The sequence below is a fragment of the Aotus nancymaae genome, unplaced genomic scaffold (genome assembly GCF_030222135.1).
Source record: "Aotus nancymaae isolate 86718 unplaced genomic scaffold, 86718_ANA_hifiasm-v0.15.2.pri h1tg000015l_0, whole genome shotgun sequence".
NCBI lineage: Eukaryota > Metazoa > Chordata > Mammalia > Primates > Aotidae > Aotus > Aotus nancymaae.
The window spans coordinates 18,299,783-18,313,738 of NW_026988426.1; the positions used below are offsets into that span (position 1 = coordinate 18,299,783).

Genomic DNA, 13,956 nt, shown 5'->3' on the forward strand with positions numbered 1-13,956 from the left:
CATTTCTGGGGTCTCCCCAGTTGCTCTAGACTGCCTGTTTCCCAAAACCCTGACTCCTTGGTGCTAGCAGCTTCCCCTGGTGTTGGACAGACTGCTGGGGAGAAGAGGGAGGCAGCTGTGTGTAGAAGGCAGCACTGGGGTTGCAAAGAACATTTTTGGCTACAGGGTTCTGGGATCTCACTCTCGATGTCAGAAAAGCCCCGGTCTCAAGGGTCGCATGACCTTCTCTAGAAGAGGCAATGGCACACGTTTTCATGAAGGAGTTGAAAGAGGTGAGTACAAGGCCTGGGAGGGATTTCCCAGGAGTGCCATTGGATCCTCAGTCTCAAGAGCTGGATGGCTTTTTCCTGAGGCAGCCTCTCCATCCACCCTTAGGGCTGCTCACAGGCTCCCCTGGCTCCTATTGGCTCTGTTGCTCGCCATGGAGACAGCTCCACCAATGGCCATGCTGCTGGACCACAGTGCTCCTGCCTCCTTCCCCTGCAACAGGTGCATAAGCTGAAAAACTTGCTGTAGCCTGGAGGGGCAGAGCACTGTGAAGGCTGCACACGAAGAAGGTGACCAAATACCCTTTAGACTCTGCTTCTGCAGTGGAATTGCTCTACATCTTTAGCTGTAGAAAGGAGGGATATGCTGAGAGCATTGGGAAGTTGGTGGGAGAGGAGACGCAAGAAAGAAGGGGCAGGGAAGATAAAGAGCAGATCTCTCTCTCTCTCTCTCTCTCTCTCTCTCTCTCATTCTGTCTACCTACCTACCTACTTGTCTATCTACAGAGACAGAGAGACAGAGGCACATGTAGGAAAACAGAGACTGAGAGAATGAGATCATATGAGGCTGAATCAGAGATACAGAGAAGCACATGCAGAGAGACCAGAGACTGCTTAAAACCCAGATTGTTAGAGGTAGAGTTTTCATGGACTCTGTGCTGGGGGCACAAGACCAGGTCTTACCTGAATCCTTTGTCCAGGGGGATGCACTTGGCCTCATGCTGACAGAGGTTCAGCTCAGGCACACAGTGGTCGATCACCTCGTCGCACAGCTCACCTGGCAGGGATGAGGGAGAAAACTCAGGCCTCAGGTAGGGTAGGGATACCCCGGCCAGAAGGTCAGACTCATCCAGCCCCTGGTCAGATGGGCATGGACGTCAGGAGTCCTGCCTTCTCACTCTTTGTGTATCCTCCTGCACGTCTGCCTTGGTTTCTTCGGCAGTGACCGTGGGAAGATTCCAGGTGTCCTCCTGGACACTGTCCTGGCACCATCATTTGGCTGTTTTACTTGATCTTTCAGGGGCAGGTGAAAGCACAGGATGCCTGGCCCTGACGTTGGGCCATGCTTATTCATTTGTTTTTTCATTCCACACCTATTTACTGAGCACCTCCTGTTTGGCAGGCACTGTGCCAGGCGCTGGGGACACAACAGTGACTAGGTTCTGTCCTACCCACAGCCTATTTGGGAAGATCTACGAATAAGCACGTAATTACAACACAGAGTTGTAGGTGTGACCAGAACTCTGTGGAAGCACAAGGGGGACCAATAACCTCCCCCAGGAGGTCAGAGGAGGCATCACAGACACAGACAAGGCTTAGCAGCCCAGTTCACCCGTTATGGATAAGTAAGCCCCTTGGATTTTTCAGGGAAGGAAATATGAAAAGAATTTGAAGTTCTGGTCTCAGACACATTGCCTTTGAAGTCTGCAGTGCTACAAAATACCTAATGGGTCATAATCCCAGGGATGACCCTTGCAGATAAGCCCTGAAAAGCTCGCACCACCTGAAAATGTGTTTTAGGAATGTGGGGAAGGGCGGTAAGGCAGGACAGCAGCTCCCAAGAAACAGCTTTTAAGATCTGAGTTTTGGGTTTCTTCAAATTCCACTTGGTCAAGCCAGAAAGAGAGTGATGTAAGAGAGGGAAAGGTCTAACCATGAACGTTCTCTCCAGGAGTGGGGTGGGAGCAGGGCGGGGAAGGCTGCCTCAGCTCCTGCTCCCAAGGTACGGGCAGCCAGGTCCAGAGGGCTGGCTGCAGGGTAACGAATGGCAGACAGCCCCCAGGTCTGTTCTTTGCTATGGTGGGAACAGGCTGACCCCAACCATGTCCTGGGAGATGGCACTGAATCCCCCCATCTCCACATTTTGCCTTCAGCCTCTCAAGACCACAGAGGGCACTATGTTCCTGATAAGCCTCCTCTTTCTTTCTTGTCACCTGGAGAGATCCAGAGAACTGACAAGTGTCTTTGTGGGACTTGCATGTCTTCTGGGACAGAGCAAACCACAGAGCCTCATTCTCTACCTGGGTTTCCTGGGAATGAATTCTGGTTGACACTTTCCAGCTGCTTGACCTTGATGTTGGCAGTTGTGGAGATTCAATGAGATTATACAAGCACTCACTCTCAGGACCAAAGTGTAACGAATCAGCAGTGCACCCTGGTCAACGGCAGACACCAGGTGGGTCTCAACTGCAGCAGGAAACCACTTCATCAAGGCCTCATCGGTGCACTCCTGCTGCCCATCTGCCTGCCACAAATTCAGTTAAGCCCCTCCTCTGCCACAAAGCCTTTGTTAGAGCCCCACTACCCTCTTCATTTTTACTGCTGGGATTTTAACCATCTCTCTTCTGGCACTAAGCTGATTCTTCTCAACCAATGACTCAACTCTATATAGTGATTCTTCCTGTGGACCTGAAGTCCCTTGTAGGCTGAGGGCATACCTTAGATTTCTTGGTCTAAGTGGCTAATTTAGTAGTCTGTATACAGTGGGTGCACAATAAGTGTTGCCTGTTGCTAATGCAACTCTTGGCTACAGTTTTGCTCTCAGAAGATAAAAGATGGAAGAGGAGGTAACCCCTCAGCAGATTTCTGTATTTTTCTTTTTTTTTTTTTGAGATGGAGTTTTGCTCTGTCACCCAGGCAGGAGTGCAGTGGCATGATCTCAGCTCACTGTAACCTCCACCTCCAGGGTTCAAGTGATTCTCCTGCCTCAGCCTCCTGAGTAGCTGGGATTACAGGTGTCTACCACCACACCCAACTAATTTTTGTATTTTTAGTAGAGACTGGATTTTACCAGGTTGGCCAGGCTGGTCTCGAACTCCTGACTTCAGGTGATCTGCCTGCCTTGGCCTCCCAAAGTGCTAAGATTACAGGCATAAGCCACGGCACCTGGCCCCTACGGCAGATTTCCATGCACTTTCTCCCAGCACAGAAGCTTGTCTGGGTTCCTAGGAAGCCCAGGATTATTAGAGTGAGTGGTTTTCTCGGTTGGAGGTGGTACGTTCCTGCGCTCTCAAGAGTGTGCTTGGGGATACTGTCAGTTGGGCTGGAGGCTTGATAAAGGTATGGGCTATGAGGGACAATGGGAGCCACTTGGCTTCCCTCTCTGCAATCTTCGAGGCTGCTTCTATTCATCTTCCTTAGCTTCCCACCTCCCACATCACCCCTGATAGAAAAGCCAGGTTCCAGTAGTCCAGGGCACGGGAGTCCCTGAGCTACCCTCTCCTCATAGTCTCCTTGCCTTAGGCTGGCATTTGCTAAATGTGCTTCTTGCAACACAAGATCTCTGGGCTGGGAATAGTATTCCAGGGTGGAGGAAGGGGAAGTTCTGAGATCAAATAAGTTTGGGAACTGCTGGGTTAAACAAACTTTAAACACATTTCTTTAAAGCAGAAATTTTCAGAACCTCTAATATGCTGGTTTGTATCATGGTACACCAAGAAGAAGGCTCTTACTATATGCAGTACTTCCCAAACTTCGTGGCTCATAGGGACTTCTCCTCAAATTCATGGAACTCCTGTCTGGGATATGCTACTTTTGGTTGATCTAATAACAAAGTAGGCAGTGTTTGCATCAAAATTGGTAGCATTATGGTTCCCAATCTAAAGACGTATTTAACTGTCCTTATTAGGGGCTGTTAATGTAGGAAAATAAAGGTATTGTGTTTTGGGGGTGGGTGGGTGGAATGATCTTCCTGAGGGATGATCTCTTGTGGGAGCCTTCCTGGATTCTCCGGCTGGGTTGGGTTCCTCCTCTGTGATCTCACACCTCCTAGTCTTATGGAAGTTATGTTCTCTTTCTAATGAATCCATGCCTCTGTCCACCTGACTGTAAACTTCTTATGAGGAGGAACTTCGTCTTGTTCATTTTTGTATCCCTGGCTCCTAGCTGAGTGTCTGGAAAATGTGGATTTCAAGAGACGGTTGACTAGACCTGAGTGAAGCATAAACACAATGCAAGCGCCTCTCTGCCAGCCTCAAACACCACTGTGTCTACAGGGGCCCTAGAGAAGAAAATGGCCAGCAATGAGATGAACAGCAGCTAAAGAGCCTGAGACTCTGTTTCAAGTGGGAAGGAGAGTGATTTGCTAGTGGGTAGTGGTGGAGGAGAGAGAGAAGCAAACAGGCCTTTGGGGAGCCCCTCCTGGCATAGCATGGTCTTGGGGTCCTAGTCTCTGTCCTCAGGGAGAGCAGAGGAGAGTCCCTGGAAGAAGTTAAGAAAATGGTATTCTAGTGACACCCCTCCACCCCGCCACACACGCAGTCATGAGAGCCTTACCTGTGTAGTTTGGCGGGCAGATGCACGCGTAGTTGTTGATCCCGTCCACGCAGGTGGCATTGTTTTCGCAGTCGTTGTCCTCACAGTCGTCTGGGTTAATCTCACACCGCTGCCCCTCAAAGCCCAGAGGGCAGGAGCAGCTTTGGGATGTGTGGGTGGGGAGCAGGGGAGGTAGGGGTCAGGGAGAGAGGTGGGTTGGGGGGACAGGAGGAAGACAGGGATGGGAAATACAGTTAGTCAATTTCTCCTCCAGATGGAGGTCTGAGAAAGCACTTTGGCCACATGAGGCCTTGGGGTCCTGATCAGGTAGACACTTAGGAGCCTAAAAGGTCATTTCATCCAGCCCCCCGTCTCCAGGCAATGTTCTGTCTCCCCTGGCTCATGCTGGCTGCCTTGCTCTGGGGCTAAGGTCCGTTGGCAATGCCCGTGTCATCATTCCCCAGCTGGAAGTGGTTTCCTGGATATGGCTTAAATTCCTCCAGCTGTCCTCCAAACCACCCTTCCTTCGGCTCTTCTGAGGCACAGTCTCTTTTGAAGATAAAGAGAGACAGCACAATAAACACGCTCCTTTAAGCGATTTTTTACTCTAAGGCAGCCTTTCTATCTCAGGGTCAGGGGGTGGGCAGAGCATAGTGGCCAAGGTCCCAGATGCTGCACCCTGGTTTCCTGGGAACGAATTCTGGTTGACACGTTCTGCTTGACCTTGACCTGAGTGGTTGTGGAGATTAAATGAGATTATATAAGCAAAATGTTTAGAAGGGTACACAGTACACAGAAAATTCTCTGAACCCATTAGCAAGCTTTAGAGCTACACAAAACCACCCTACTTCCTTAACCGTTCCTCAGGGATGCCATTTCTCCCTATCATGTATTCCTCCTACTTCTGAGCCCCTCCAGCTCCTGAGGGATGAAGGCAGGAGTGGGAGGATCCCTCTCCTGCGAAGAGTGAGGCCTTCAGGTGAACTTGGCTTCAAACATTGTGGGCTGGCAAGATGTATTTCCTTCACTTGTCTCTTAAGTGTTAAATCTGTTGGATCAAAACCTCAACTGCCTGCATCTCTACCTGATCTTGGTCATATCCCCAAGACGGCATGCGAGATAGGTCAGAACAGATAAAGGCTTTGTGGAAGGGGTAGGGGTGGGGGTGGGGGTGGAGTGAGCATCTTTCTAATTAAATAAATTCTGCAGTGACTCTCGATCTTTCTGTGGCCTCACCCATGAGTCAGGGATTCTCACTCCATCCGTGAATGTGTGCTTCAGCTTCAGACCTGGAATTTCAGGTTTCAGAGATTACTCTGATTTGTGATTTAGCTAAAAGAGTAAACTACACTCAGCTAACAGGCAGTGAATTTCAGTGGTCCTAGAATCCTCCTTAATTGGCCTCCTTTCTTTCTTTTCTTTTTTTTTTTTTTGAGACGGAGTTTCGCTCTTGTTACCCAGGCTGGAGTGCAATGGCACGATCTCGGCTCACCGCAACCTCCACCTCCTGGGTTCAGGCAATTCTCCTGCCTCAGCCTCCTGAGTAGCTGGGATTACAGGCACGCGCCACCATGCCCAGCTAATTTTTTGTATTTTTAGTAGAGACGGGGTTTCACCATGTTGACCAGGATGGTCTCGATCTCTTGATCTTGTGATCCACCAGCCTCGGCCTCCCAAAGTGCTGGGATTACAGGCGTGAGCCATCGCGCCTGGCCCAATTGGCCTCCTTTCTATGACTGAAAACCATGTCACATTTTCTACAAAAAGCCAGGGGCCTCTCGGGTCCCAGCTCTTGGGATACAGCAAAATGACTCATTCCTTTTTCCCGTTAGGGACTGTGGGCACTCGCGAAAAAGGCCGCTTCTTCAGACCCAGACAGAGGGCAGGTTTCTGAAAGTCCCAAACCATGGTGCTGCCCATTTGTCTTCCTAAAGACCCATTACTTTGGCTCTCCCAGAACCTTAGGGCTGCCTGGCAGTGAGACATGGTGGCTGGTCAAGGAAAGAGAGATTGCTAAAGGAGTGACAGAGGGTAGGAGGAAGCTGATGTCTCCTTGTCCTCACTGGAAACTTTGGAGGGCTGTGGAAGAGACTCCAGGAGCAATGAGCTGGCTGTGGGGATGACGGCAGATCTCTCTCCTGTCGTGGTCTTCTGTGTGGCCCGCCCTGTCAGCCTTTGCTATTTTTGTGAGCAGGCAATGCAGCGAGATTAGAGAAGCACGTGTGTGAGGAGGCTGGTGATGCTGATGACTAAGGGGTGTTATGGGTTGAAGTGTGTTCCCCCAAAAAAGATATGTTGAAACCCTAGCCCTGAGTACCTCAGAACATGATCTTATTTGGAAATAGGGTCTTTGCAGATGTGGTTAGTTAAGTCGAGGTCCTGATGAAAGAGTGCAGGCCCGGCCGGGCGTGGTGGCTCACACCTGTAATCCCGGCGCTTTGGGAGGCTGAGGCGGGTGAATCACCTGAAGACAGGAGTTCAAGACCAGCCTGGCCAACATGGTGAAACCCCATCTTTACTGAAAATACAAAAAAATTAAAAAAATAGCTTGGTGTGGTGGTGTGCGTCTGTAATCCCAGCTACCCAGGAGGCTGAGGCACGAGAATTGCTGGAACCCGGGGGGCAAAGGCTACAGTGAGCCGAGATCACACCACTGCACTCCAGACTGAGCAACAGAGCACAAGACTCTGTCTCAAAAAAAAAAAAAGAGTATGGACCCATAATCCAATATAACAGGTGCCTCTAAAAGAAGATGGCCATGGGAAGGCAAACACAGGGAGAGCACCGGTGACCATGCGGGCAGAGAGAGGGGTTCTGCAGCCACAAGCCAAGGCATGCCAAAGATTGCCGGCAACACCAGAAGCCAGGGAGGGACAGGCGAGGAGCCTCCCCCAGAGGCTCAGAGGGAGCATGGCCCTGCTGACACCTTGATTTGGGAATTCCAGCCTTCAGAACTGTCAGACAGTAAATTTCTGGTGATTACAGCAGCCAGTCTGTGGCTGTTACAGCAGCCCTAAGGAATTACTGTGGAGTGGAAGAGGGGAGCATACAGGGGAGCTTCCTGACGAGCATCCCTCCTCTCCACCCGCCAGGTGCTGGCCTGATGTGGAAGAGCTTCCCTACCTGAGGAGTGCACGCAAGCTCTGCCATCCCTAGTAACCGCCTCACTGCCTTAACCCTCCACCCCATTTCCCTGATCCTGTAGATCTGGGCCCTTTTCCTTTTACATTAAGTCCCAAAAATATTTCCAGTTCATCCGAAACTCTTCAACGACTGAAGATGCAAATGAGATACTTCTGCTCACCGGAACCTCCAGCTGAGATAGGAGAAACGCAGCTGCCTGCAGCGGGAGCTCTTCCCTCATCTGACCCCCATCTCTTGCCTGGGTGGGCAGACCAGGCTGTGTGCCCTGGAGGGGTGCTTCCTGGCTGGGGCCCCTGTGGCCACCTCCGTATTTCCCTGCCGTTTCTCCTCACTCCTGCTCTACGTGAGCCGGCAGGAGTGGGTGGTTTGGCTGACTCCAGGCAGGAAAAGGAACTCTGCCTTGAATTTCACTTTTCAGGAGGCAGAGTTTGTTGGAGCTGGCTTGGCAGGTGGACACGTGGGCAGGCGGGTTCCCTGGGGAGGAGAACTGGGAGCCCAGAACTTGATTTCTTCCCCAGACCACACGGCAGCCTCTGGTCAGAGTGCTTTTGATATTTAATTGGTTGCAACTTGAGCTCTAAGACACCCACACAAGGCTTGGCATGAGGTGCCCTTGCCTTTATTGCCAAGGGGCTGCCGCCTCCCGACTGGTTCACCAGGGATGCCAGAGGAGCCTGTTCCCAACAGTCTGCTTTTGTCAGGGCCACAGACCAGTGAAACTGGGCATCTGAAAGCTGCTGGGGAAGGGGGGAAGCAGGAAGGGGTTCTGAGGTTTGGGTGGAAGCCTAATCCCATTCCTAGGACAGGGAGGAGAAAAACCTAACTAACTTCTATTCCCTTTTCTTCTTGAAATGTTAATGCCAGGAAGGAAAGAGAGCTGGAGGTGGCCTTGGAAGATCCAGGAATGAGCATCAGGAGATGTATCCTAGAGCAAGTCCATCTCTGTGCCTCAGCTTCCCCATCTATTCAGTGAGGATAATACCTACCTACCTGATAGAGTCATACAGAGATTTAAATGAGACAATGCTTGACTAGTTGGTACCTAGCCTAATGAGCACATAATCAATGCCAATTATTTTATAACTCAGAAAAGCGTGGTGGAAGTGCCAGGCTGGAGGTCTTAAAGCCTTCATCCCATCCTTCTCTGACTTTAGCCAGCAGCTGACTTTTCCCCTGGAGGAAGCACAAGGTTGGGACCTTGTTTCAAATGCCTGTACCAATGCTTAATGTAACTCTGGGCAAAGGGTTTGTCCCTCTGATGCTTGAACCTTCTTACCTGCAAAATGGGATAAACTGTACTTCCCTTACAGGGCGCAAAGAGCCTTGAGATCATTCTCATACAGGGCCAGCATAGCACAAGCACCAGGAAGGCCCTCGCTGGGCATATCTCTGCTTCTTTAGCCTGCCCGGGGAGCCCTCCAAGGTGAGTGATACGGTTTGGCTGTGTCCCCACCCAAATCTCACCTTGAATTGTAATAATCCCCAAGTGTCAAGGGTGGGGCCGGGTGGAGATAACTGAATCATGAGAGAAGTTTCCCCCATACTGTTCTCTTGGTAGTGACTAAGTCTCATGAGATCTGATGGTTTTATAAATGGAAGTTCCCCTGCACAAGCTCTCTTTTGCCTGCCACCAGGTAAGATGTGCCTTTGCTTTTCCTTTGCTTTCTGCCATGATTGTGAGGCTCTTCAGCCACGTTGAACTGTGAGTCCATTAAACTTCTTTCCTTTAGAAATTACCAAGTTTTGGGTATGTCTTTGTTAGCAGTGTGAGAATAAACTAATACAGTGAGGGAGGCCAGGGGTGAGCTGTTACCTGAACCCATCCTTGTGGCTGTCACTCAGGTGGCAGGTACCTCCATGCTGACAGGGGTTCTGGATGCAGGTGTTGATGGGCACAGTGCAGTCCTTGCCCTGAGGAGCAAAAGAGGGAGAAGCACCTGGTTAGGAGGCCTTCTTGGGCTGCCACGGCCCAGGAGACCCCAGGAGTTTCAGCATTCTCTGGGCCACAAGGAGGCCCTGGGAAAGGCCTGCTGTGTGACTTGGAGTCCACCCATGGGAGCCCTCACCCCTAATCACTGCACAGTGAGAAGGGGAGGGGTGATGAAAAGCCAGGAGTTCAGGTTCCAGCCTCACTACTTCCCAGAATTTGCACCCTTCTCTCTCCCAACTGCAGGGCAAGAGCCCAGGTTTTGGATGCAGGCAAAGCTGGTTTCACATTCCAGCTCTATCTCCTCTGGGCTGGCTGATCGTGACCTCACAAAAGCCTCCTGACCTCTCCAAGTCCACCTGACAGAGTTACTATGAGAATTAAACTAGAGCTTTCATGTAAGGAAAAGGTCACACAGTGTGTAAGCCACCTAGTGCATAGTAGGCATTCTGTGAATGCTAGAAGATGACATTACCTCACTGAAGCTTGAATATAACCCGAAACTTGAGTAGGGCAGACTAAGATTAAAGTGTGGTGAACAGACCTTGTCTCCTACGAAGGGACAACCCTCAGAGAACCATCCTCGATTGATCTGGAGTGGGGTCCAGGCTTTGGTATTTATTCTAAAGTTCTGAAGGTAAGCCTCAGGTTAGACCAGGTAAGGAATCTTTGTGATAGAGAGCTCAGGATGGTGTGGGATTCTCTGGAGGAGGCCCCTCTGAGGGGGGACGTTTGAGCTGAGAAGGAGCCAACCACGTGGAAGGTGGGGAGAGGAGCGTGCCAGGCAGAAGGAACAGCGAGGGCAGTGGCCCTGAGGAAGGCAATCCCAAGGTGGAGACTGAGCTCCATAAGACCCACCGTCCCCAGGAGCAGCCCAACTCTTCTTGGCCTTGTGGTTTCTCCCTTGGGACCGACAGGCCAGGCTCACCCAAGTCTTGGCACACAGTCCCTTGCAGGACCTGGTAGCACGGGGCCTGGGGAGGCGACTGCTGCATCCTTTCTGGGTCTTGGGCTCAGTGGCTTGACACAGACTAGGTGGGGGTGATCATGGGAGCCTGCCCACTGCCACACCACCTGCTCGCCATCTGTTTGAGAAAATCCTCTTCCCTCTTCTGCTGCTGCTGGTGATGTGATGGAATGGAACTGGGGCCTCTGCTGTGGACCCTCTCCAACGCCAGAGCCTCAGGCCCATCTCCAACAGCTGGAAGGCATGGGCCATGTCTGTCTGGTTCCCTTCTCAGCTAAGGGGCCAGTCAGAGGTTCCTTGGAAGGGCCAGAGGGAGTGCAGTTTGGGCCGGTATCTGGGTTTATCCTAAACCATAACAACACAGGGCCCCTTTCTGAAAGTCAGTGTGGGATGGAAACTGTAATACTAATTATTGCTGAGCACATTTTCCATTCCAGGCCTCATGCTAAGTGTTTTATATTCATGATCGCATATCATGTTCACAACAACACTATGAGATTGGTGTGACTGTTATTACACTCATTTTTACAGACGGGAAAGACAGACTTAAAAAGTGAGGTAATATGGCCAAGATCACACAGCAGTAAGTGAAACGGGGAGCAAGCAGCTGAACCCAGGCATCCGGCCCAAAGTTAGTGCTGGGAGCCTCTACGTGGGACCACTTAGTCTGTCCCTCTCAAAACACGTGTCCTGGGGGCATGCAGATGGGAGTGCACATTCTAAGTTTGCTGCTGTGTTCCTTGAGGAAATGACTAGTTCTCACTGAGCCTTGTTTTTACCACTTATGATGTGGAAATGATATGACCTACCCTACAGGGAATTAGTTAATGGTTAGAAATCATATATATGTAAGACACCCAGCATGTAATGGCAGCTCCATAAATAATAGCGATGATGATAAATGAAGATGCCTGGGGTGTGAGGCAGGGCTGAATGTGAGTGACTAAAATACTTTTTTTGGTTTTTGGTTGATGCCAAATAGTTCCAGAGGTGCATATGTGGGAGTGGTGGTGGCTACCAGATGGACCGTGAAGGGCAGGACAGAGAACCTTGAGAAGGTCAAGCAAGACCTCTCCAGCCCCTGCTCCGGGGAACTGGCAAGTACCAGTGACTTCAGGTCAAACCCTCCCAAGAGTGGGGTTAGTGGTGGAGGTGGTGGCATCTCCCGCAGCCCTTTATGCCAAGCACAGAAACCCAGGAGGCAGAGCCTAGTGCTTGATGACATGGTAATTGGGCCTGGAGGTGGGGATTTCTGTCACTTACATCTCCTTGAAAAATAATCACCATTGTCAATGCCTGGCTAATTAGCCTGATTCAATTCTCTTCAGCCTCACTTTGCTCAAATCTACCAGACTTGTGATGCTTCTTGGTCCTCCACCACACTTTCTACTCCTCACCCCACTTTGTGTGTGTGTTTGTGTGTGTGTGTGTGTGTGTGTGTGCATGCATGTGTGTAGGACATGGCCAGGGCTCCTGACTGGCTTCCTTTAAAACAGGTGTCCCCAACCCCTGGGCCACGGACCACGGACCGGTATCAGTCCATGGCCTGTTAGGAACCAGGCTGGACAGCAGGGAGTGAGCAGACAGGGAGGAGCATTACCACCTGAGCTCCGCCTCCTGTCAGGTCAGTGGTGGTGCTGGATTCTCCTAGGAGCGCGAACCCTATTGTGAACTGCGCATGCGAAGGATCTAGGTTGCTCGCTCCTTAGGAAAATCCAGCTAATGCCTGATGATCTGAGGTGGAACAGTTTCATCCTGAATCCATGCCCCACACCCTAGTTCCATGGAAAAACTGTCTTCCATGAAACTGGTCTCCGGTGCCAAAAAGGTTGGGAATCACTGCTTTAAAAGACACTGGGAACAGCTACCCTCATTGGAAACCTCTTTCTGAGATGGGACCCGGAGGGCTGCTCTAAGACCTTACTACTCAAAGTGTGGTCCTTGGACTAGTGGCACTGGCATGTCCTGGGAGCTGATGAAAAAATGTGTGCTCTCAGGCCTGACCTCGGATCTAATGAACTAGAACTTGCATTTAATAACCTCTCCAGGTGATTCTTATGCACACAAAAGTTTGAGAAGCATTGTTCTGAGACATCAAACATGCATCCCTGAAACTAAATGGCTGAAAAAGAAACAGTGAACAGATATATTTTATTTCCCCAAATCTTAAAATAGTGGCAAAATAACGACCCTTTGTGAAGTACGTACTGAATCCTGGCACTGAGGTAGTCACTTTTCATCCTTTCAACAGCGCTGCATATGAGTATTCTCAGTTACAGGTGGGGAAAGTGAGGCTTAGGGGGAATCTGACTTGGGAGTGGTTGTGGGTGTAGAGACTTTCTTCCAAGAGATAGCCGAGTTTTGGTTGTAGCTCATGCACTTCCTGAGTGTGAGAGCTTGGGTAAATTATTTGATCTTTATGAACCTTAGTTTTTTCATCTATCAGAAGAGGATAATAAAACTTATTTCACAGGGTGATTAAGAGTGCTATAAGAGATAATGTGTTTAAGCTGCTTCACAAAGGCCTGGCATTATAGCAGATTAAGAGTAGCTGGCACCAAACGTTACACAGTGGTTCCTGTGCTTTTTTGTGCTATTGTGGCTTCCCAAGGTCACTCGGCCAGTCGATGGGAAAATGGAGAGATCTGGACATAGGTAGATAAATGTGTTGTGGGTGTCTGGGGATTTCCGTCAACTTAGCCACTCATGCAGAACTACTACCTCGGTCGCTCTGATTGGGCAGGCCTCTAACCCTATCAAGAAGGAAAGCAGGAGGGATCTACTCAGCACAGAGAATGTGATGCAGACCTCAGTTAAAGGATCCCTTGGGTTCCACCTGCCCCATTTTACAGCTGAGGAAACTGAGGTGAGGAGAAGCACGGGATCTGTCCAAGGTCATGCATCACGTAGGCACAGGCTCCAGAAGGTCCTACTTGGTGTTCTTCCCATGGCTACACTCTACTTTTCCCTCTCCTGGAAATTCAGACAGGTCCTAAATGGTCAGGGATCCTCAACCTCAGCCCCTGCAATAGCACTTGCCAACAGGCATTGAGTGCAGTGGCAGGAGCACAGCTTCTGGAGTCAGTTGGCTCTGAGCTTTGAATCCCACCTCCTTTATCTACCATGCTCAGTTTTCTTCAACTGTAAAGTGAGGGACACATTAGGAACTGTATTCTAGGGCTCTGATGAGGAATATGCAAGATAATACAGGTACCTTATATAATTTACTGTCAGTACATAGTAGGTACTCAATAAATGCTGGCTCTTATGTTACTGTTATTGTCATAATCATCATCATCATCATCATCATCATCATCTGTACCATTAGCACCATCGTCATCAACACCATCACCATCGTCTCCATTATCACCATTGTCACCTCTGTCATCATCTGTCAT

At 50.1% G+C, this 13,956-nt stretch overlaps 1 protein-coding gene across 1 annotated transcript in view; it reads right to left on the minus strand.

Moving 5' to 3' along the window:
- The window catches only part of LOC105723213 (slit homolog 3 protein), a gene marked incomplete at its 5' end in the record, with an annotated part of 119,279 nt that overhangs the window by 34,508 nt on the left and 70,815 nt on the right, over window positions 1-13,956 (minus strand). The window contains 3 exons of the mRNA XM_064376368.1: window positions 951-1,044; window positions 4,542-4,681; window positions 9,478-9,575. Of these exons, the coding sequence (XP_064232438.1) occupies window positions 951-1,044; window positions 4,542-4,681; window positions 9,478-9,575 (332 nt within the window). The remainder of the gene's footprint in view (window positions 1-950; window positions 1,045-4,541; window positions 4,682-9,477; window positions 9,576-13,956) is intronic.